Source organism: Cyprinus carpio, chromosome A16, assembly GCF_018340385.1.
Source record: "Cyprinus carpio isolate SPL01 chromosome A16, ASM1834038v1, whole genome shotgun sequence".
In the NCBI taxonomy this organism is placed as follows: domain Eukaryota; kingdom Metazoa; phylum Chordata; class Actinopteri; order Cypriniformes; family Cyprinidae; genus Cyprinus; species Cyprinus carpio.
In genome coordinates, this window is record NC_056587.1 from 20,870,037 (window position 1) to 20,892,689 (window position 22,653).

Genomic DNA, 22,653 nt, shown 5'->3' on the forward strand with positions numbered 1-22,653 from the left:
TATTTTATTTACTGTAAGATAAAACCTTTGAAATATCACATTATCAGAATATAATTTTCATTTAGCCCTAAAGATGGATAGATTGCAAGATAAAATAAAGCACAAATATTAATTCCAAAGCAATTTAATTTAGTATTATTTTTGATAATATGGTATGCATTATGTTCTAGCCAATTTTTTTTTTTAAGTACGTTTTTATTACATTAAATAGCTTCAGTTATATAAATCAAAACAGATTTTTGAAGTATGATTTTTTTTTTTTTTAATTTAGGGAAACGTTGCTATATTGCAATGCTGTACAACAATTTATAATGGTAAAAAAAAAGTACCTTTTCTAAAAAAAATATGATTTTTTTTTTTTTTCTATTTAAAAAAATTCACATTTCTTTTAGAAGTTTATAGATTTATATACTCGGAACTCATGCAAACCAAAAATAAGTAGATCCCTATCATTTAACCTTCACTGAAAGCGAACTCATCCCCTTGTAAAATATTGTTGTATTCATTTTCTGAAAATAAGAAATAATTGTGTTATTTATACATAAATACACCTATACTACAATAAACACTTCAAATAAATAATTAACTGCAATCATATTATTGATGCTATTAGCAATTTAAAAAATCCCAATGGGGAAATGCATCACACTGCAATTCCACTGTGGTGCAGCGTTGCCATATGGATGATATTTTCTCAATTTACTGTAAAACTATGTTAGACCAAATTAAATTGTGAATAAAAATATCTAATTTACTTAACAAAGATGCTGCAAAAAAATCCCCCTTGAGAAGAGATGTTTAGAAAAGAGGTTAATAGAGCACAATTTGGAGCAATTTATCTGCTGTCTTTTTTATGAGGACAGACATTCAAATGTCATGTGACTTAAAAACAGCACATCATAGTCTACCTAAAGGCCTGCCATTTTAATTACCATAGTGCAATATATATAATTTTTTTATTTATATATATATTTTTTTTCCAGAATTACAAGGAAATTATTAGAAATTAATTCTTGCCATATGGCAACTTCGTACCATAAAGGGTTAAATACAATGCTTATTTTCCACACTCCAGTTCAGTTGGTGGCAGTAATGCAGCATGAGCTGGTTTACCATTAAACCTCACATGAAGAAGAAGTGTCACATGGCTGGAGTGTTTGTTCCCGTGATCAGCTGTGAGAGAGTCAGAGCACTGATGGATCAGCTGGAGTTCAGCTCACACACTTCAGTCAGGTAATGCACTACACTTCCAGCAGCTCAGGGCTCGTGCAATGCACATTCCTGCAGAAATTCAAGGCAAGTGCGGCATGCATGCAGGAAATTTCATGCACTGTAAGTTTGTGAAGGCACAGATTTATTAAATATTTATTAATAATGCAATTTGATTGTGGATGCATTGTGTATCTTCTACAATTGGGGATACATACCAAACTTTTACTGGTCCTCTAAATTGTTTTATATATTTTAGAGACCAACATCTGCAAGTTAAACAAAGTGATTAAAAAAAAAAAAAAAAAAAATTTTTGAATGTAATTCTTTTGTGTCACGGGAACAAGAAGTTTATCTGCAGTCACAAATGTATCACAAATGTTTTTTTTGTTTGTTTGTTTGTTTTTTTCTTTTCCATGTGGCACATTTTATTTGTTACAGTTTTCTCTTTTTTCTGATATTTTACTTTATTCCTAAGATATACTTGCTTTAGTGTAGGTGACATGAATTTTAACTTATTTAAAACTTTTGTTTTGTTGTTGTTTTTGCTATTTCTTTATTATACATGCTATATGCTATACACTATACATCATATTAACTGAGAGACCTTTGGATTACTTATCAGTAGTATTACTCATAAATAATATAACTTTTATTATTTTCTTGATACATTCTTTAGCTTATCAGTTTTAAACAAAAAATACTGGTGGACAGGTGAGTTTCCTTTTAGTGTCATCAAAAATAAATCCTTTATAAGAGTCAAGCTTTCCAAAAGAAAGATTAAACCAATGTCTTTGTCAAAGACTTTTAATCTCTCTGTTTGTCTGACAGTTTATTTCTCATTTCGTCATTTTGTCTCTCATTAAATCGGTCAAGAACCTATCTGATCTCACCATAAAATCCCCTCTAAATAAAAAAAAATTATAAAAATAAAATAAAAAAATAAACAATAATAATGCTCTTTTTTCATAGGATTTATTTCTTTATGCATATCTATTTTATTTTGTGTGGTGAGATATGACTGGGAAATGTTTTCTTGAGTTTTACCCATTTGCAGTCATGTGATTCTAATCTTTGGCTGGGATTGGCACTGGGCCTGTGTCACATGTCAGTCAGGCGGCGCGTCACATGACAGATGATTGGAGCAGGGGTGCTGTTCAGGGGTATTTACAAATACATATTCTGTCAGTGAACAACTGTGTCATTCTAGACCTTTAAATTAGATCATGCACAGCTCTCTGCTTCGCGGGAATGATGGATGAATGGAGAATTCAGTCAGGGGATACTAGAAGTTTCCCATGAACAATTTATAGGGAATTATAGCTGTTTTCCCTACACATCAAAAAAAGCAGAAGCTCTTGTTTTTACGATTACTTTCCTGTAGGGGTCTTGCGATACCTTAATTGCATCCCATTATTCACAAATTTCAGCTAAAGTGTCATGACCACATGCTGTTTGGATGTTCGGACTGAATGTGATGGATATTCTGTTGTCTTATTAAACCTTTACAGTTTAAGAAGTCATGGAAAAACCTATAAAGATCTGGAAAGGAGTATGTTACTAGTCAAGGCTTTGGAATAGGTTTTTTATGTTATTACAATTTAAAATAACTAGGAAACTCAGACATCTTTGTCAGGCCAAAGAGGATGCCTACAGGAGTGTGGAGAGAATCTTGTACAGTCAGGCCAGGAACACACTGACAAAGGAGAACAGAGTGATTAAGAGGAGCTACTCTAAAAAGCTGGAAAACCAGTTTTCTGTAAACGTCCCTGCTTCACTGTGGAAAGGACTGAATGGCATCACAAACTACAAGACTCCATCCCCCAGCACTGAGAAGAATCAACAACTTGCTGAAGACTTGAATGAGTTTTACTGCTGGTTTGAAACTCCAGGTCTGACCATCTCTCTACACAGCCATCAAAACCTTCAGCAAGTCTGTGAAAAAGATATGTGTCAGGTCTTCAGGAAACAGAAGAGAAGAAAAGCACCAGGCCCAGAAGGTGTTACGCCAGCCTGTCTGAAAACCTGTGCTGACCAGCTGGCCTCCATCTTCACACAGATCTTCAACAGATCACTGGAGCTGTGTGAAGTCCTTCTTCTTCAAATGTTCCACCATGATCCCAAAGAAACCCAAAATCACAGGACTTAATGATTACAGACCTGTGGCTTTAACATCTGTGGTCATGAAGTTGTTTGAGAGACTGACGCTGAACCACCTGAAGGACATCACTGGACCCCCTGCAGTTTTCTTATCAAGCAAACAGGTCCGTGGATGATGCAGTCTGCACTACATCCTGCAACATCTGGACAAATCAGGAACTTATGCAAGGATTCTCTTTGTGGACTTCAGTTCAGCCTTCAACACCGTCATCCCAAAACTCCTCCAGACCAAACTGACCCAGCTCTCTGTACCTAGTTCTATCTGTCAGTGGATCACCAGCTTTCTGACAGTTAGGCAACAGCTAGTGAGGCTGGGTAAACTCACATCCAAGACTCTCACGATCAGCACTGGCGCCGCTCAGGGTTGTGCTCTCTCCCCACTGCTCTTCTCACTCTACACAAATGACTGCACCTCTCAGGTTCTTGTGCACCACCATCTCCCAGGACCTGAAGTGGAACAATCACATTGAGTCCATTGTTAAAAAGGCCCAGCAGAGGCTGTATTTCCTTCGCCAGCTGCGGAAGTTCAACCTGCCACAGGAGCTGCTGAATCAGTTCTACTCGGCCGTCGTTGAGTCTGTCCTGTGCACTTCAGTAACTGTCTGGTTTGGCTCAGCTACAAAATCAGATATCAGAAGACTACAGAGAAGGGTTTGGACTGCTGAAAGGATTATTGGTGCTCCCCTGCCTACCCTTCAAGAACTGTATACATCCAGAGTGAGGAAAAGGGCTCAGAAAATCACTCTGGATCCCTCACATCCAAGCCATCTCCATTTTGAACTCTAACCATTCTGAGCACTGAACACCAGGACTGCCAGGCACAAAAAAGTTTCTTCCCCCAGGCAGTCTACCTCATGAAAAGTTAAATGTTCTCCTGTACTGTTCAATAAAAAGATGTGCAAAACTCCTTTTGTTTACTTTACAGTACCCTACATCTTATTCCATTCCTTTCTGTTCCATCTGTATACCACTACTGTACATACAAATTTTGTCTATTTCTGTTTAAAACACACACACACACACACACACACACACATATATGTATATATATATATATATATATATATATATATATATACCACACACACACACACACACATACACACACGTGTATATATATATTATATATATATATATATATATATATATATATATATATATATATATATATATATATGTGTATGTTTTTAAACAGAAATAGACAAATTCCTTGTATGTGCAAGCATACTTGGTAATTAAGCTCTTTCTGATTCAGATTTTTTTTTCTGTGATTATATTGTGTATGTAATACTGTATGTTATTTATTGTAAATTTAAATCTAATTTATTCCTGTGATCAAAGCTGTATTTTCAGCATCATTGCTCCAGTCTTCAGTGTCACATGATCTTCAGAAATGCTGATTTGCTGCTCAAGAAACATTTCTGATTATTATCAATGTTGAAATCATGTTTTTATTTCATATTTTTATTGAAAATGTGAAAATGTGCTGCTCAAAACTTTGGAGTAAGTAAAAAAAAACTTAAATAAAGAAATTAATACTTTTATTCAGCAAGGATATTAGCAAATAGATCAAAATTGACAGTAGAAACATTTATTATGTTAGAAAGGATTTCAAATAAATTATGTTCATTGAACTCTATTCATCAAAGAATCCTGAGCAAAAACATTAATGTTTCCACAAAAAAATATTAAGCAGAAAAACTGTTTTCAACACTGATTATAATAAGAATCACTATTAATAGTTGAGCGCAAATAATAACTGAGCAGCAAATTTACATATTAGAATGATTTCTGAAGATCATGTGACACTGAGGACTTGAGTAATGATGCTAAAAATACAGCTTTTCATCACAGAAATAAATTACACTTTAAAATATAATCACATGGAATTGTAATAATATTTCAGAATATAACAGTTTTTACAGTATTTTTGAACAAATAAATGCAGCCTTGGTGAGCAGAAAATACTTCTTTCAAAAACATTACAAATTCTAGATGATTCCAAACTTTTAACTGCTAGTATTTTTTCCAGACCTGAGGAAAGTTCTGGAAATGGTGCTATACATAATGTTCAACAATGACATATTGGGTCGTTCACATGAAAATCACAATTAATCTGAAAAATCAATATTTGAACCAACCCTAGTGATGAAAGTGTCTGTCTTTGTCCTCCTCAGGTGACGCATCGTGTGATTCCAGTCTCAGATCAGTGACTGAAGAGCAGAGGTGAAGTCGAAGGGCAAGTTAATGTGGTCTCCACATCCAACCTCACTGGATCCCAGCAGGTATGGAATAAACACGTGTCACCATGGCAACCAGCTCGGTCCCAGCATCAGCACCACTTTTACTTCACATCCCATTTGCTTATACTTCATTATGTTGTGATGTTAAGTGTGACTTTCATTCAACGTACAGCAGAACATGACGTCAGAGCAGAAAATGAAAATTACACAAACTCAACAATAACTAAATAGCCAGATGTTAAGCATATGTTTGCAGGTTGTAAAATGTTTCACAGCTGTTCTCTCCCAGAGAGTAATTCAAAACTTTTTCAGGAATGAATATGGTCCTGCTGGAGAAGATACTGGAGAGAAGACGGCCGTGTCTATACAGACAGCAGCTGACCCTACATTCACACAAACAGCAGGTAAATATAAGTTTGAGGTTAATAGATTGAGAGGTTGAGTAATGCATCACGCAATGCATTCATTAGTTTAATCTTAGACAGTTTGTTATTTCAAAAGCGTGTGTTTATCTGCATTTCACATTGACTTCAAATGCAGCTCATGCTTATCAGTCAGAATTTACAGTCTGAAGTATCCATTTGTTGATGTCAATATTTACTTAATGTGAATAATCTGATTTTGTAATATAATTAGAAATGAAAGGTGCTTAATCTCATTATTGTTTTTTTTGTTCTTTTTTGGAAATAAATATTTATTTATTTTTTATTGATTATCCCAAAGTGGTTTATATATATATATATATATATATATATATATAATACATAAAATACATACACACACACACACACACACACACACAAAAAAAGTCACATTATATTATCAATTTACATTACATTAATATTTTGGAATTATTTTAGAATAAAAACATAACTATTTTCTATTTGAATATATTTTAACATGTAATTTATTCCTGTGATACAAAGCTGAATTTTCAGCATCATTACTCGAGTCTTCAGTGTCACATGGTTCTTCAGAAATCATTCTAATCTGCTGATTTAGTGCTTTAGAATCATGATATATATATATATATATATATATATATATATATATATATATATATATATATATATATATACACATACACACACACACACACACACACACACACACACATATACGTACACACAACATACAATGTAAAATTTATGTATTTATATAAATACTATTTTAGTCATGCCACCCATCTCTGAACTCTCAGTAACTCTTTTATCAGGATAAACATGAGTTCTCCCAGCAGCAGTAAATATGATTTGAATTTAGTATGGTGCAATTCAACATCTGTCGTCTCTCTCATTTAGGTCAGTTCTACGTGATGATGACTCCTTCAGATGTTCTGCATTCTGCCTCTCAGCAGACTATAGCTCCACGCACACATATGTACACTGTGTGAGTACAAAAAACTGCATTTACAGCATGCCACAGATGTTGTCCATTAAAGTGTAACTTGTGTTTAAACCCACTACATTCATTTAAAATTCATAACATTTATACATGTATAGGTCAAATAATACAGCGTCAAATAATAAATCTTTTGAATTTGTGATGGGATTTACTCAGGGAGTGATTATCTGCAGGCTTTTATGTAGCACTGTTGTTATTTTTTTTTTTTTCGTGCCTTGCTCTCCATTTAACCATGGGATCCCACCAGCACATCGGCGAATCCATGTGAAAACAGGGCTGTTTGTCATGATTCTAGGTTCTGACAGGATCATGTGCTCAAATTCAGTCATAATTCATGGGAGAGTGTGGTTTGGTGTGCTTCCTTTTGAAGGTGCTGTTTTTACACCGCAGAAGTGTGAACGGTTGCAACATCCTTACCCTGCAAAATAGGCTCAGTAGAAATATCTAGCTGAAGAGAGGTGTTTGTTTCAGTCATTCTTGTTTGATTATTGCCTTCTTTAGGACACATACAGCTTTTGCAGCTTGTGTGAAATCTGCAGCATAAGGAATTGCACAAGAGTCTTAATCTTACTTTCTTCCATTAGAACTCCAAATCCTTCAGGTCATTAGATCCACTGTAGTTAGAGAGTGGGTTGTGTTCAGAATAAAATAACGATCACTCAGATGCAGAGAACCAGTTTTGTTTTAGTGTTTATGTGCTATTGTAGTGTTTATTAATATTCTAAATTTGCTTAAATTTGTATATTTTCAGTTCTTATTGATATATAGATTTAATTAATTTAATTTTTTTTAAATAGTTTAAGTAATTTCAATACTTCACCTTATTTTATTTCTGTTAGTAGCCACTGAAATCAAATAAAATATAAATATTAGATCAAATATAAATATTTCATTTTAAATAATAGCTTTAGAGATAGAGCTTTGTAATTTTCAATAAAATTTACTTTATTATTATTATTATTTCTCAAAGTAGTAAATTTTAAATAATATCTTTAGAGATAGATTTGTAATCTTTAATCAAATTAACTTTACTAAATCACAGACAAGTGATCAAAATGAAAGAAAAAAAGCTTATTTTAGTTTAGTTTAGTTTATTTAGTGTTTGTGGTTTTTGTGTATTTATTCATGTATTTTTTTTTAATTTTGTCATATTTCATTTATTTATTATTTTATTTTATCCTTGTTTAGTTTTCCTCCATTCTTTCTTTCTTTCTTTCTTTCGAGGTTTAGTTTTTGTTGTTTTTTTATTTGAAAATATACTAAATTTCAGATAAGTCTCAAGTTACAGAAATGTGAAATGTTTTTAATTTAATTTAATTAAATTTTTTATTACATTTAAAATTAACAAACCTGATTCCAAAAAAGTTGGGACACTGTACAAATTGTGAGTAAAAAAGGAATGGAATAATTTACAAATCTCATAAACTTATATTTTATTCACAATAGAGCATAGATAACATATCAAATGTTGAAAGTGAGACATTTTGAAATGTCATGCCAAATATTGGCGCATTTTTGATTTCATGAGAGCTAGACATTCCAAAAAAGTTGGGACAGGTAGCAATAAGAGGCCGGAAAAGTTAAATGTACATATAAGGAACAGCTGGAGGACCAATTTGCAACTTATTAGGTCAAGTGGCAACATGATTGGGTAAAAAAGAGCCTCTCAGAGTCTCTCAGAAGTCAAGATGGGCAGAGGATCACCAATTCCCCCAATGCTGCGGCAAAAAATAGTGGAGCAATATCAGAAAGGAGTTTCTCAGAGAAAAATTGCAAAGAGTTTGAAGTTATCATCATCTACAGTGCATAAATATCATCCAAAGATTCAGAGAATCTGGAACAATCTCTGTGCGTAAGGGTCAAGGCCGGAAAACCATACTGGATGCCCGTGATCTTTGGGCCCTTAGACGGCACTGCATCACATACAGGAATGATACTGTAATGGAAATCACAGCATGGGCATAGGAATACTTCCAGAAAACATTGTCGGTGAACACAATCCACCGTGCCATTCGCCGTTTGCCGGCTAAAACTCTATAGGTCAAAAAAGAAGCCATTTCTAAACATGATCCAGAAGCGCAGGTGTTTTCTCTGGGCCAAGGTTAATTTAAAATGGATTGTGGCAAAGTGGAAAACTGTTCTGTGGTCAGACGAATCAAAAATTGAAGTTCTTTTTGGAAAACTGGAATGCCATGTCATCCGGACTAAAGAGGACAAGGACAACCCAAGTTGTTATCAGCTCTCAGTTCAGAAGCCTGCATCTCTGATGGTATGGGGTTGAATGAGTGCGTGTGGCATGGGCAGCTTACACATCCTGGAAAGGCACCATCAATGCTGAAAGGTATATCCAAGTTCTAGAACAACACATGCTCCCATCCAGACGTCGTCTCTTTCAGGAAAGACCTTGCATTTTCCAACATGACAATGCCAGACCACATACTGCAATAATTACAACATCATGGCTGTGTAGAAGAAGGATCCAGGTACTGAAATGGCCAGCCTGCAGTCCAGATCTTTCACCCATAGAAAACATTTGGCGCATCATAAAGAGGAAGATGCGACAAAGAAGACTTAAGACAGTTGAGCAACTAGAAACATTCCTATTCCTAAACTTGAGCTACTTGTCTCCTCAGTCCCCAGACGTTTGCAGACTGTTATAAAAAGAAGAGGGGATGCCACACAGTGGTAAACATGGCCTTGTCCCAACTTTTTTGAGATGATGTTGTAATTATTGCAGTTGATGCCATGAAATAAAATCAACTTATTTTTCCATTAAAATGATACATTTTCTCAGTTTAAACATTTGATATGTCATCTATGTTGTACTACAAACAAAATATTAAAATTTATAAAAAAAGACTGTGAAATAGCAGTCAGTCAGGCATAAAATTCTTACATACACCCAACTATCAAAAAATCGGGTTTGTAATTAAATTAAATTGAATGTAATTTAAAATTTAATTTAATTTAATTTTTTGACTGGTGAGAAGATCTTTTACATTCCCTTCAACCAAAATAAATTTAAAGAAATGCAAAACTGTCTATTAAAGTTAAAAAGTGTTATTTCTGTGCCACCAAATTAACACTTAACAAATGCCTAATGTGAGTAATAATCGACTTTGTTGAGTAAATATTCGGCTAGTAACTTACAACAACATAATAAATACATGGCATTAATCAAATTATTAAAATAATAGTCTGACATACAGTATGTGAATGAATATAATCAAATAAAATTGGCAGGTGTGCACCAAACAGAATTACAAGAATAATGATGACCATTTCCAAACAAGACACTCAAACATGCTTGTTTTCCATTGTTTAGCAGATAATCCATTCCTAAGCTCATGCCATTGCTTGAGACAATAGTATTACTGTATGTCCTCTGTCCATTCAGGCCACTCAAACAAAATAGGTTGCTATTCCATTTCATGCCACTGCAGAATTTCCACTATTTACCTTATACTGTGGTTCTTTAGTTAAACACAGTACAGTCTTCTGTGCTTTACATACTGAAGTCACTTCCACTGTATATAGTGTTTTTAATATAAGGAGATGGAGGAATAGACCTCCTGTAGTGTAAATAGAAAAAAAAACCCATCTTCAGTTCGAAAACACTTTTTGTTGTTTTGCATTTGCACCGTTAAAGCATTTCCCTTTCTTCATGGTGTTTTGTCAGATGCTTTACCCCGTGTTGTGTATTCTCCCCTCTGCTGTGTGACAGAGTCATGACTTAATGAAAGCGTACCTGAGGGAAGGTGCACATGGAGAACAGTTGTGTCATTAGGCTAAAGTCCGGCCTCGTCGCAGACGGCAGCTGTTTGCAGCATTGGAATTTATAACCTAATGAACACAGCCGATGCCGGGACTCCCCTGAGATCTGACGCGAAGATATCTGCCAATCCACAATACTAGCTTTAACTTTACAAAGCTGGGACGGAGCTTGTCATACTCAACATTGATTGACCAATACATGGGCTTTTATAATGAACAATACTGATATCATGAGTGTAGAGTGAATGATGGCAGATTTAATGTAAATACATACACGATAAAATGTAAATGAATGCTTACACTGTTAAAAAAAAAATTGTTTAAACTCAAAAAAGTGTTTGTGCTGACTTAAAATTTAGTGAACTTGAAATGTTAAGTTGTACAATGTGAGTTGAGTAAACTTGATTAAAATTTTAAGGCAGCACAAAACTTTTTTTTTTTTAAGTTGAAACAACTAATAGTTAACTTTACACAGTATTGACCTGTAATTAAAATTTTGTGCAAATAGTTTAAGTAAAAAAAATGGATGCATTGACAAGGGTGTCTCTAGTATTTAAACATTAAAAGAGGGGTTATGCTTTTATTAATCAATCCCAAACAAAAATGAATCTTGTTTATTATTATTATTATTTCCCAAAGCAGTACATTTTAAATCATAGCTAAAGAGACAGCGATAGATTTGTAATCTTTAATAAAATTAACTTTACTAAAAGGCAGCAAAATTTTATTTTATTTTATTTAGTATTCGTTCTTTATTTTTATTTTATTTATTTTTTTGTAATATTTCTATTTATTATTTTCTTTTTTTTATCTTTGTTTAGTTTTCTTTAGTTCATTTGTCTGTTCTTTCTTTTTTTTAGTTTAGTTTTTGTTGTTTTTATTGGATCTGAATATACAATGTTTTGTGAAGATAAGATTGCAAGCCTTGTAAAATACTTACATTAATTTCATTTAATGCATATGCACTTTTTATTTTAATTTTTATATTTTATTCCATTTTATTTTGTTTAGTGTCTGTTCTGTATTTGTGATTTTATGCTTTTTTTAAATTTTGAATATTGGAAAGATAAGGTTGCAGATCACTGAGATACTAAAGTGAAGAAATATATGAAATAGTGCATATTATTCAAATTTATTCCCCATTATTACTGTAGGAAAATGGACAGTCCGCTGCGCACTCCTAGAGATACGAGGAGAAGAGCACAACATAATGAAGGTCAGTGAATTATCATAAACTAATCTTTGTAAATGAAAACAAAGCATCAGGACCTGGATAACTAATACTGTGTCCACTCCAAAGATATTGATACAGAAGAATGAATCTCAGCAGGCACTGATGTAGATCCTCCTGTAGAGGCCAGTAGAGCATTGATGGACTGAACATGTGTTGCAATTTTAGACAATATGGCCTAGATTTTACCTCTGATCTTTCTTGTTGTTGATGTGCAGTTGAAAGGCGACGGCGAGACAAAATCAACAACTGGATTGTGATGCTCTCAAAAATCATCCCAGACTGCAGCATGGACGGCACCAAGACTGGAGCGGTGAGCTGCACGATGCTTTTATCACCTAAATGAAGATCTGACCTCAGTATTGATTGTTCTTTCCAATAGATGCTTTGAAACTGCGTCTCTTTCTCTTAAATGCATTGTGTTTCTTGTTCCTCCAGAGTAAAGGTGGGATCCTGTCAAAGGCGTGTGATTACATTGGCGAGCTGAAGCAACAAAGCCAGCGGCTGCAGGAGAGTTTGAGAGGTGTGGAGAGAGTGCAGATGGACAATGAGCTGCTCAGGCAGCAGGTATTGTGCTCTTAACATCACATTTAGCAAGCTTAGTTGCAATTTGTCACTGACCTTGTCATGTCATCCCCTATTCTTTGCATCGACATTCATTATTTTACATTGAATCAACATTTTCTTAAAGATCTCTTTCCTAGGGACTACATTCCTGAAGTCCATTTTTTTTTATTTCACCAAATACAGCCACAATTATTATTATTATTTTTTTTTCCATTTGATGATCCTTAGAATTCAACAGGCTGTTTTTGCTACTGTGCCTTTAAGACTACATGCAAATGAGCTTCTGTGATTGGTTAACCTCTTCACATGTGAAGTTCATATTGTTGTTCATCAGTGGGCTGAATAGCTGTTAATGTGTAACTGTGGGCGATCATATGTTAAAGAGCTCATGGTTGACATCACAATGTTAGTTTATGCCTACTTAATAATTTTATTTTATTTTTTTTCAAAAAAAAAACAAGGGAAATACTGTCTGTCCTCCTAAAAAATCTAATCTGAACATTTTACTTTCTATATATAGATGTTTAGATAATATTTCAACATTACGTGCATACATTTTATTTAATGCATTTTTAATGTAATGGGACAGTGAAATGTTTAACTAACTTTTCAGCTTGATTTTAGGTTGAAGTTATTTTCTTTTTGCTCAATACATAATTGAATTTGAGATCATATGAAAAAAAATCCTCTCTCAAAATACACACACTCATTCAATAATCATACTCATTCATTCAGTACTATTTCACACACAATTTCATTCACAGACTCAAATCTCTTCTTTACTAGGGTGACAAAGAGTGCTTAAAAAAAACACTTGGATGTAACATCTCCAGTAATTTTATTTTATTTTATTTTATTTTATTTTATTTTATTTTATTTTATTTTATTTTATTTTATTTTATTTTTTTATTTTATTTTATTCAATTATTTTTTATATATTTTATTTAATACTGCTTAATTTTATTTTATTTTATTGTTTTTATTTTATAGTTTTTATTTTATTTTTATTTTAATTTATAAAAAAAATTTCATATTAAATTATTTGATCTTGTTTTATACTATTGTTTTTTTATTTTATTTTATTTTATCTTATTTTATTTTATTTTATTTATTTTTTTATTTTATTTTATTTATTTTATTTTATTTTATTTAACTTTATTTTATTTTATACAGTCTTCCTCTAGATTAAGCAGTAGAGTATGCATTAGCAGTGGCACTATTTTTATTTTATTTTATTATTTTATTTTATTGTAAAAATTGTATAGCTTCAATGCAATGGAAGTTGTTTTGGATAAAAGCGTCTGGCAAATGCCTAAATGTACACATCTAAAACATTTGCCTCTACATCTTCAGAATCAACACTCATTTTCTGTGTTGTTGCTTTCAGTTGGAGGAGCTCAAGAGCGAGAACGCCCTTCTGCAAGCACAGCTGGAGCATCTTGGCACTGACACGATCACAGACGCCTCTGCACAATGAACCTCAGACATCCTGGGAAAGAGATTCTGGCCAGTCCAAATGAAAAAAGGCCCTCGACTGAAGTGGGTCGAATGACACACGCTGGCTTGTGCTCAAGAGTCTGTCTCAGTGTCTGGATCATCTTGAGCGCTGGATGTCTGATATGTATCTGATATAGTCACACTTGCTGCAGATGAGGTCAAAGGTCAAGAAGTTTCCATTAGAACCAACACCAGGAGCCCATAATCCTAAAAGGGGGGCTATTTATTCTTCCTAACTAACTTCCAACTAAACGGTGGAATATAGTTAGACAGCTTTCATTGTGTTCTCCCCACTACCCCAGACATTTTCCTTTTGCTTTTCCTAATTTTCCAGCTTTGTTGCTTTCAATTTTGTCTTCATGCTTTACTTGAAGTTTTAGTTGTTTGTTCAAAGCCTCGCTTAATTTAAAATTCTCCCCGAGAACCTCTGCCGCTTTGTGGTGTTTGGGAAGGCCGTGATGAAATGTCATTAGCGGTTCCAGTGAAATTTAGTGTTAAAATTGGAACAAAAGCACCTGCACGTACGGGTCCCGCTGAAAGAAAGCTCTGATGCAAGAAAATGAGCTCCGTCTGGGATTATTAGCTTCTTATCTCGGATCGCCTCCGGAAGACATCGCCTAATCTAAGAAGCAAATGAGAAAATATTCACAAAGCTTTCGAGGATGCTTTGGAGCTAAATGCTGGACATACATCTCAGGACTGAAGAAATGTTTGTTATTGTGTGTTTTATTCTGTTACCTTAACTTAATCGCCAGGTCCAAAAGCCCTGAAAATTTCTTGGTTCCTCAAAAGTTATGGTTTTGTTCTTAGTTTACTTGGTTGAAAGTGCCTGAACTTTTTGTGTTATTTTTATATAAACAACTTTAAGAGTTTTGTTCCAAACTGTTATTTTATTTCATAATTCAAGTCATTATTCACTGATTAACCATTGCTCTAAAATCAAATATGGCAGCAAGAGAGGTGAAGACTAATGAAGTTTCCATATTTGATTTAAAAAGCGATAACAAAGATTTTTAGTGAATAAAGACTGTTCTGTTCCTCATATAAATCTGTTGCATGATTTCAGAAATCTTGGGATATAGTAAACAAGTTGTATGGACTATTTTTATTTTATTTTATTTTATTTAACTTTTTTATATTTTATTATAATTTCATTATTTTTATTTTATTTTATTTTATTTTATTTTACTTCTTTATTTTATTATTTCTGCTCCTCACATGAATTTGTTGAGTGATTTCAGAAAATAATTTTTATTTCATTTCATTTTATTTTCAGGTCCAAAGTCCCTGATTATTTTTTTTTCTTTTTTTTTTACAAGTAGGCCTACGTGCAATCCACAAATGTTCCAAATAGCCATTTTGTTCTTAGTTCTCCATAGTCCAAGTCATTATTCACTGATTAACCATTGCTTTCAAATCAAATATGGCACCAAGAGATGTGAAGACTAGTGAAGTTTGATGATGATTTGATGTGATACACTTAAAGGTTCCATATTTGAAAAAAAAAAGACACAAAAAATATTCACAGAAAAAAAACACTTTTCTCTTCCACACACAAAAATCTTTAAAAACACCACAAAACACATTTTTTACAATATTTTATGGTGGTGTTGTCATTTTTGGTCACTTGAATGGAAAAGAGCTGCATGAAGATTCTTCAGTTCTCTGTTTGTGATCCATTGAAGAAATCACAGCATACGCGTTTGGGGCGACTTAAGGGTGAGTAAATGACCAAAGCTTTGATTTCTGGGTGAACTGTTCCTTTAAGACCTCACAGCCAAGGAAAACAATATACATGACTAAAAATAACTCTTAGCATACTCATGACTGTGCTGTTAATAATAGACTACAGCGTCTGTTGTTTTATGTGAACCGCTTCATTTCGGCAGGATAAATATCACACCTTCTCTAAAGGACTGTTAGCCGATTTCTGCGTTATGATAATTATTTTGTAATAAATGCTGCACTTAATGGCAGTGATTACCCTAGTGACCATACAGTAACAGTGAGGAATAATTGCAGGAATTTTAATATGACTGTAAACCCTCCTCTGAGAGGGAGAGAAACTTTACTCTGCGTCACTTTTACAGTCTCTTCATAAACTTTGTTTCAAAGTAATGGTCTGTGAAGGTCTCATAATTGACTCAGATATTAGGCATGTTTCAATGCAGCTAAGGTTATTTAAACACCTCCTTGGCTTTTTATATGAAGTTTCAGCATCCTAACAATTTGCACTAGAAAACATGATAATATTGTCTCCAGAGCTTAAACTAGTGTCTCTGTAACCGACCGAGCTTTGAGGGAGTTGTTGAATTACTTTAAACTTATTAATATTGACTTTACTTGTGTAATCTATTAACAAACATTATTGAAGAATAGCCAGTGTGGGCTATTCAAATTAATATAATCATAATTTATATTAGTCTCTAGAATACATTTAAGGGCTGGGCGATATAGCTTTTAAATTTTAAATGTTTTAAATAAATTTGAAGACCTGAATAAAACTTAAAGACTTGAAGATATTCAGTATATTTCTTTGTTTTGTCTGTTATGGCTTAAAAATTATTTATTTATTAATTTATTTATTTCAGCAAAGCAAACTTTGTAAATTATTTATCTCAATATTTATTCAAGCCATTTTAGGTGATATTTTATTCTATTTTATATTGTACATTTTATTTTAGATTTTTATTTGATCTTATAATAAAATATTTATCTCTTATCTTATCTTATCTTATCTTATCTTATCTTATCTTATCTTATCTTATCTTATCTTATCTATCTCTTTATTCATACATAGACTTGAAGCGTATTGTGGGTTTCTCAAATTAACAATAAATTGTATTAATTTTAATTAAAAGGGGGCCAGTCATGGCCCAATGGTTAGAAAGTCAGACTTGTAACCCAAAGGTCACGTCACTTTCACATTAAATTGTGTTTTATAATTTATATTAGTTCCAATAATACTTTTTAGGGCTGTGCCCATATAGCTAAAATAATTAAATATTTTTTTTATTAAATATTTATTATTATTTTATATTATAATATTTAATATAAATATAATATACATATAATATTATTAAATATTATAATATTTATTATTAAATATTTTTTAAAACTGAAGATTATCCATTTGTATCTTGATATTTATGTGTTTTGTCTGATTTGACTTAAAAATATTTATTTCAACCAAACAAACATTGTAAATGATTTATTTCTATATTTTATTTTGATCAGTGTAAATGAACACAAGTGAATCACTGAATCAGAGTTTTGAACTGATTCATTAAACTCAGAAATGAACTTAGCCTAAAACCTCTTATTTTTGTGTATGTTTGTTATGTAATGACACACATAAACTGGAAAACTAAAAATGCAATTATTATAATTAATTATAATTACAATGTTGCTTAATTTTATATAACCATTGAAATCATTGTGAATATTCCATCCTTATACTCTAAAGGCTTTTTCCAGGTGTCTCTGGGGTTGGCAAATCATTTATGTATGCCTTCCTATGATTGATGTATTGTCTCCAATATTTTAAACGTAGGCCGGTCTAATACAAATGACCTTAGAGATAATAGTTTGGAAGAGGAATGCGCAGCTCACTCAATCTCTCTCAATTCATAACTGTCTCTATTGTGTCTTTAAATGAGGTTTGAGGCACAGCTGGGACGGTTTTATCAGATTGTTCGTGAAAACAGAGCGAATGCTTTGCTAATATCTTTTCTTGTTTCAGACATCATTTATTCTCAACCATCACGGCGCCTCCGAGGATTCTTCACTCATTATATTTCTCCTCATCATTCATCATTGTTCACACCTTGCTTAGGAAATGACCCTCAACTGTCGGAGAACGGCATGTGACACCAGACAGCAGGTAATCTCAATCTTATCAGTATGAAAAACATAAAGCTGCTTTCACTGATCAAACGGCAGATGCTCAGAAACTATTATTAGCATATTAATTTTATTTATGCATGCCATGCCCTGGATATTCAAAAGAGTGCAACAGTTTGTTTTCTCCATGCCGTATGCATCGCAAATTATGTAATAGTCTCTTTACACACTCAATCTTTGCAACAAATATTTAATTAATTGGATTTTATATGAATCGTTATATGAATTTAATTATAAATTTGTATTAAAAAAATAAATAAATAAAAATAAAAAATTCTAAACCTCCAAGATGAATCACAACATTTTTAATTATTTTATATTATTTATGTTTTTGAAATATGTTTTCCTTATAATTTTTTCCCTAAAATTATAAGGAAAAAATATAAAAAAAATTAATAAATAAAAAACTTTTCTCATGTTTAGAATGAGAATGAGAATATATATATACAAAATTATTAAAATAATCACAAGACAAAATTATTTAAAAATGAAAAAAAAAAAATAGATTTAAAAAATTGTTTTAATTTTTTTGTATTTTTTCATTCAGATAAAAAAAAAATCATGAAAAATCATAAGACAAAATTATTTAAAAAAGAAATAGGAAAAATACAAAAAATGCAGTAATAAAAAAAGTGTAAAACAGAAATGATCCTTGACTTTCTAGATTGTCTTCTCTTTTGGCACGTCTGTGAGCCGCCGGTCAGACACACAAAGGCAGGCGTCTGTGTGTCCGCTGCTCTGTTTGACGTGACTGATCTATGGACCCGTGTCCCATTAGGACATCACAGTCTCTGCCGTCCTCGTCCTGGAAATACATATAAACAATAGAATCAGGCTTCCTGGATGTTGCTTTATTTGTTGTGGCTCAATAAAGCCTGTACCTGTAAATTAGTATGCTTTATTTTTTATAACTGACCACACCTAAGGTTTTCCTTCAGAGGTTTTGTTTTAAAGTTCAAAAGTTTGAGGTTAATAAGATTTTGAATGTTTTTTCTAAAGAAGTCTCTTCTGCTCACCAAGGCTGCATTTATTTAATCAAAAAGACAGTAAAAACTGTAATATTGCGAAAAATTATTAGAATTAAAACTTTGTGACATTTGATCTAAAAAAGTGCTATAAAAAACTTTTCTATTTTAATATATTTTAAAATGGGATTTATGTGCTAATTAATGTTTATGTATTTTTAAAGAAATCTCTTGTGACATTGTAACATTATAAATGTCTTTACTGTCACTATTGATCAATTTAATGCTGAGTCTATTTTTTATTTATTTATTTTTTTAGAAATTATACCGACCCCACACGTTTGAATGTATATATTAATAAATATAAATTAATCAATCAATAAATAATAAATTCATTCATAAATGTATTAATAAAATTATGTATTATCTTTTTAAACATTTTAACATTGTAATTATAAAATGCTTTTACTGTAAACTGTTAATCAATTTAATGCTAAGTATTCATTTCTTTAAAAAAAAAAAAATCATACTGACCCCAAATTTTAGAAGTGTAGTGTATATATATTTAAATAATAATTTATTAACCTGATAAATTATATATTTGGGTCCCTGGAGAACAAAAGCAGTCTTAAGTCTCTGGGGTATATTTGTAGCAATAGCCAAAAATTCATTGTATGTGTCAAAATTATCTATTTTTCTTTTATGCCAAAAATCATTAGAATATTAAGTAAAGATCATGTTCCACGAAGATATTTTGTAAATTTCCTACTGTAAATATATCAAAACTTAATTTTTGATTAGTAATATGCATTGCTAAGAATTCATTTGGACAACTTTAAAGGTGATTTTCTCGATGTTTAGATTTTTTTGCACCCTCAGATTCCAGATTTTCAAATAGTTGCATCTCAGCCAAATTTTGTCCGATCCTAACAAACCATACATCAATGGAAAGATTATTTATTCAGCTTTCAGATTTTGTGTAAATCTAAATTTTGAAAAATTGACACTTAAGACTGGTTTTGTGGTCACATTTATTTATTCATTTATTTTATGAAAAGCTTAAATCTGCTTTTATTGATCAAATGCCAGATGCTCCAAAACTATACAGGTATTATTAGCATATTAATTATGTTTATGCATGTCATGCTTTAGATATTCAATAGAGTGCAACAGTACATCCGTATTGCAAATTATGTACAAGTTAGGTATACAAATATTAAATACCTTGTATTTTAGATTAATGGTTAATTACTTAAAGTAAGTATAGTTTTATATTATACCTTAGAATATAACTTTTTTGTATTTTTTAAAGATACTTTACTTCAAAAGTTGCAACGTCGTGATTCATCTTGGACACTTAGAATTGTGAAAATTGATTTATGATGATTTATCTAGTTTGGTGACGTGTATGCAAGGCTTTTTTGTAACGCACAGTGAAATGATGTAGGATTTGAGCCTATAAAAGTCTCTATGTCGTGCTATGTAGTACTCAAAAGCACACAAAAGCGATCTGTTTCGCGCGCAACAGAGACATTGACGGGTTTAGGGCCGCCGGTCTCCTGGCTGTGTTCTTGCTGAAGGACTTCATTGTTGCAGCTGAACGCTTCAGCATCCCTGATGTCAGAGCTCCAGTGAACTCGTCTGCTCACTGCTGCCCAGCTCTTTTGTGTTCACGAGAGGATGGGTTTTACAGAGCCGTAATGCCGCTTCAGCAGAAGCCTTTGTTCCGTGCGTGTCTCTGCGGCTCTGTGCAGCGGCTTCAGGGTTTTGTGTGCGGTGATTACAGGCGGGCAGATTGTCGCTCTTATTTATTCATACAGGTTCATGCCTCTATTCCCCACCGCCTCTCATCTAGTCTTAGCATAGAAGCGTTCTTCTGTTCTCTACAAAAGAGCTCGTGGCGTCTCACTTTACTGAGCAGCCAAGTGATTTGGAACGGAAGGCGACGTGCCAACTTCCTCTTCACTTTTCTGTGAATTTTCAATATTGCAACAGCCGTTTCATTGTCTTTTGCAAGAATAAATGTGAAAAGGTCGAAGCAAACATATTTGGACGAGTGCATTCATTTATAAAATCAATGTACTTTTATTTATTTAGTAGGCTGGATGAAAATGAAATCTGATGGTGCTTGATAAAAGAAGCGGAAACTCACAAATATCAGGTCAGGCGGTGGGATAAAGGCTAATAGAACAACAGAACGTGGGGCTGAAATATAATATAGCAAGAAATCCGAATAAACAGGAGTGACGAGGAAAGGGTGAAATGGCATAATTTGGAATCAAAGTGAATTTGCAGCAAAATACAGATTTTGATGGGAGGTGCGATCTTTGACATTATAGCAACAGAAGATAAGGAAGGCGTTTTCTCCTTTCTTTAAAAATGGATATTTATTGTACTGTCCTAAAATACATGGAACAAATTATATATGTGTGTATACAATATATTTAAAAAAAAATCTAAATGACAAAATCTCAAGGTTGAAAAGAGGAAGGCCATGTTTCACAGACAGGGGACTATAGGCTTTAGTTAAATTAGGATATGTAAGTAGCTTTTATAAAAATGCCCTTGAAAAATACATTACTGGTGTGTGCATGTTGAGACAAAACAATGGCACGGACATATTTTAATTAATGCAAGTTATTTTCAGGTAAGACATCAAACATTGACATCCAAACATGCCTTGTGGTGAAACCATAACAAAAAATATAAATAAAAAAATGTTCCTTTTTAATGACTTCTATATATATATATATATAGATATATATATATATATATATATATATATATATATATATATATATATATATATATATATGTCTATTTATTACTGTTTTTTTATCTTATTTTGTTTACCATAGAATTTGTTCCACAATCCTTATAGAAATTATTTTACCTTTCTCTCCACTGTTCAGTCAAGATCCCTGTATTTCACAACAGATGTGAAGTAACTACATTTTCACCTATAATCTGATTATCTGACACATTTCATTTCCTATTAGTTTCCTGTTTAGCTGTAAATCTCTGCTGAAGCAAATCGTGAGCACATGGTGTAAGTAGGACAGATGTCTATTACTGCTCTCTTTCAGGATTAGTTGTGTTTGTTAAGGTGTGATTGGTCAATAATGCTTTTAATTCTTGTCTTAGTGAAGTGTCAATGGATTATCCATTATATATAATGGAATCCTTTGGCCCATTGTTATATTTCTGAAGCTGAACATTAGGTTCAGCGGCTATTCAAATGTATACTGGACTCTGTTTTCCATTCTCCCATTAGCTGAAGATGCTTTATTTAATGTTACATACTGTTCTGCACTACTTCCACCATCTGTTATTCTCTAACAGAGCCAGAAACACCTTGACTGAGTCAATCAGGTGTTGAAGGTCAAGTAGCTTCATATGTGTATATATGTGTGTACTGTGTATATGTATATATAAATACAATCACTAGAAATGTGTGTGTGTGTGTGTGTGTGTGTGTGTGTGTGTATGAAATTATTTTTCCTTACTTATGACATTATTTTTTCCTTATTAATTTAATTTAACTTAACTTAACTTAACTTAACTTAACTTAATTTAATTTAATTTAATTTAATTTAATTTAATTTAATTGTACTTTTCAGCTTTAAAGCTCCATCAAACTCAGTACAGTATTTTGTACTTTTCTAACTTAAGACTTTTTTAAAGGTTAGCAGCATAGCCT

The 22,653-nt window shown here is 32.5% G+C and overlaps 1 protein-coding gene across 2 annotated transcripts; it reads left to right on the forward strand.

Moving 5' to 3' along the window:
* Positions 1-1,096: 1,096 nt before the first annotated feature.
* LOC109055287 (upstream stimulatory factor 2-like) lies at positions 1,097-15,586 on the forward strand. Of its 2 annotated transcripts, none has more exons than XM_042773234.1 (8): positions 1,097-1,233; positions 5,547-5,654; positions 5,925-6,016; positions 6,914-7,001; positions 11,945-12,006; positions 12,240-12,334; positions 12,460-12,588; positions 13,976-15,586. In XM_042773234.1, exons 2-8 carry the CDS (start codon positions 5,617-5,619, stop codon positions 14,063-14,065), a joined length of 594 nt encoding a protein of 197 aa, XP_042629168.1. In that variant the 5' UTR covers positions 1,097-1,233; positions 5,547-5,616; the 3' UTR covers positions 14,066-15,586. The 2 variants fall into 2 exon arrangements, with proteins under 2 accessions (XP_042629168.1, XP_042629169.1); XM_042773235.1 differs by having other exon boundaries at positions 1,202-1,332.
* The last annotated feature ends 7,067 nt before the right edge of the window (positions 15,587-22,653 follow it).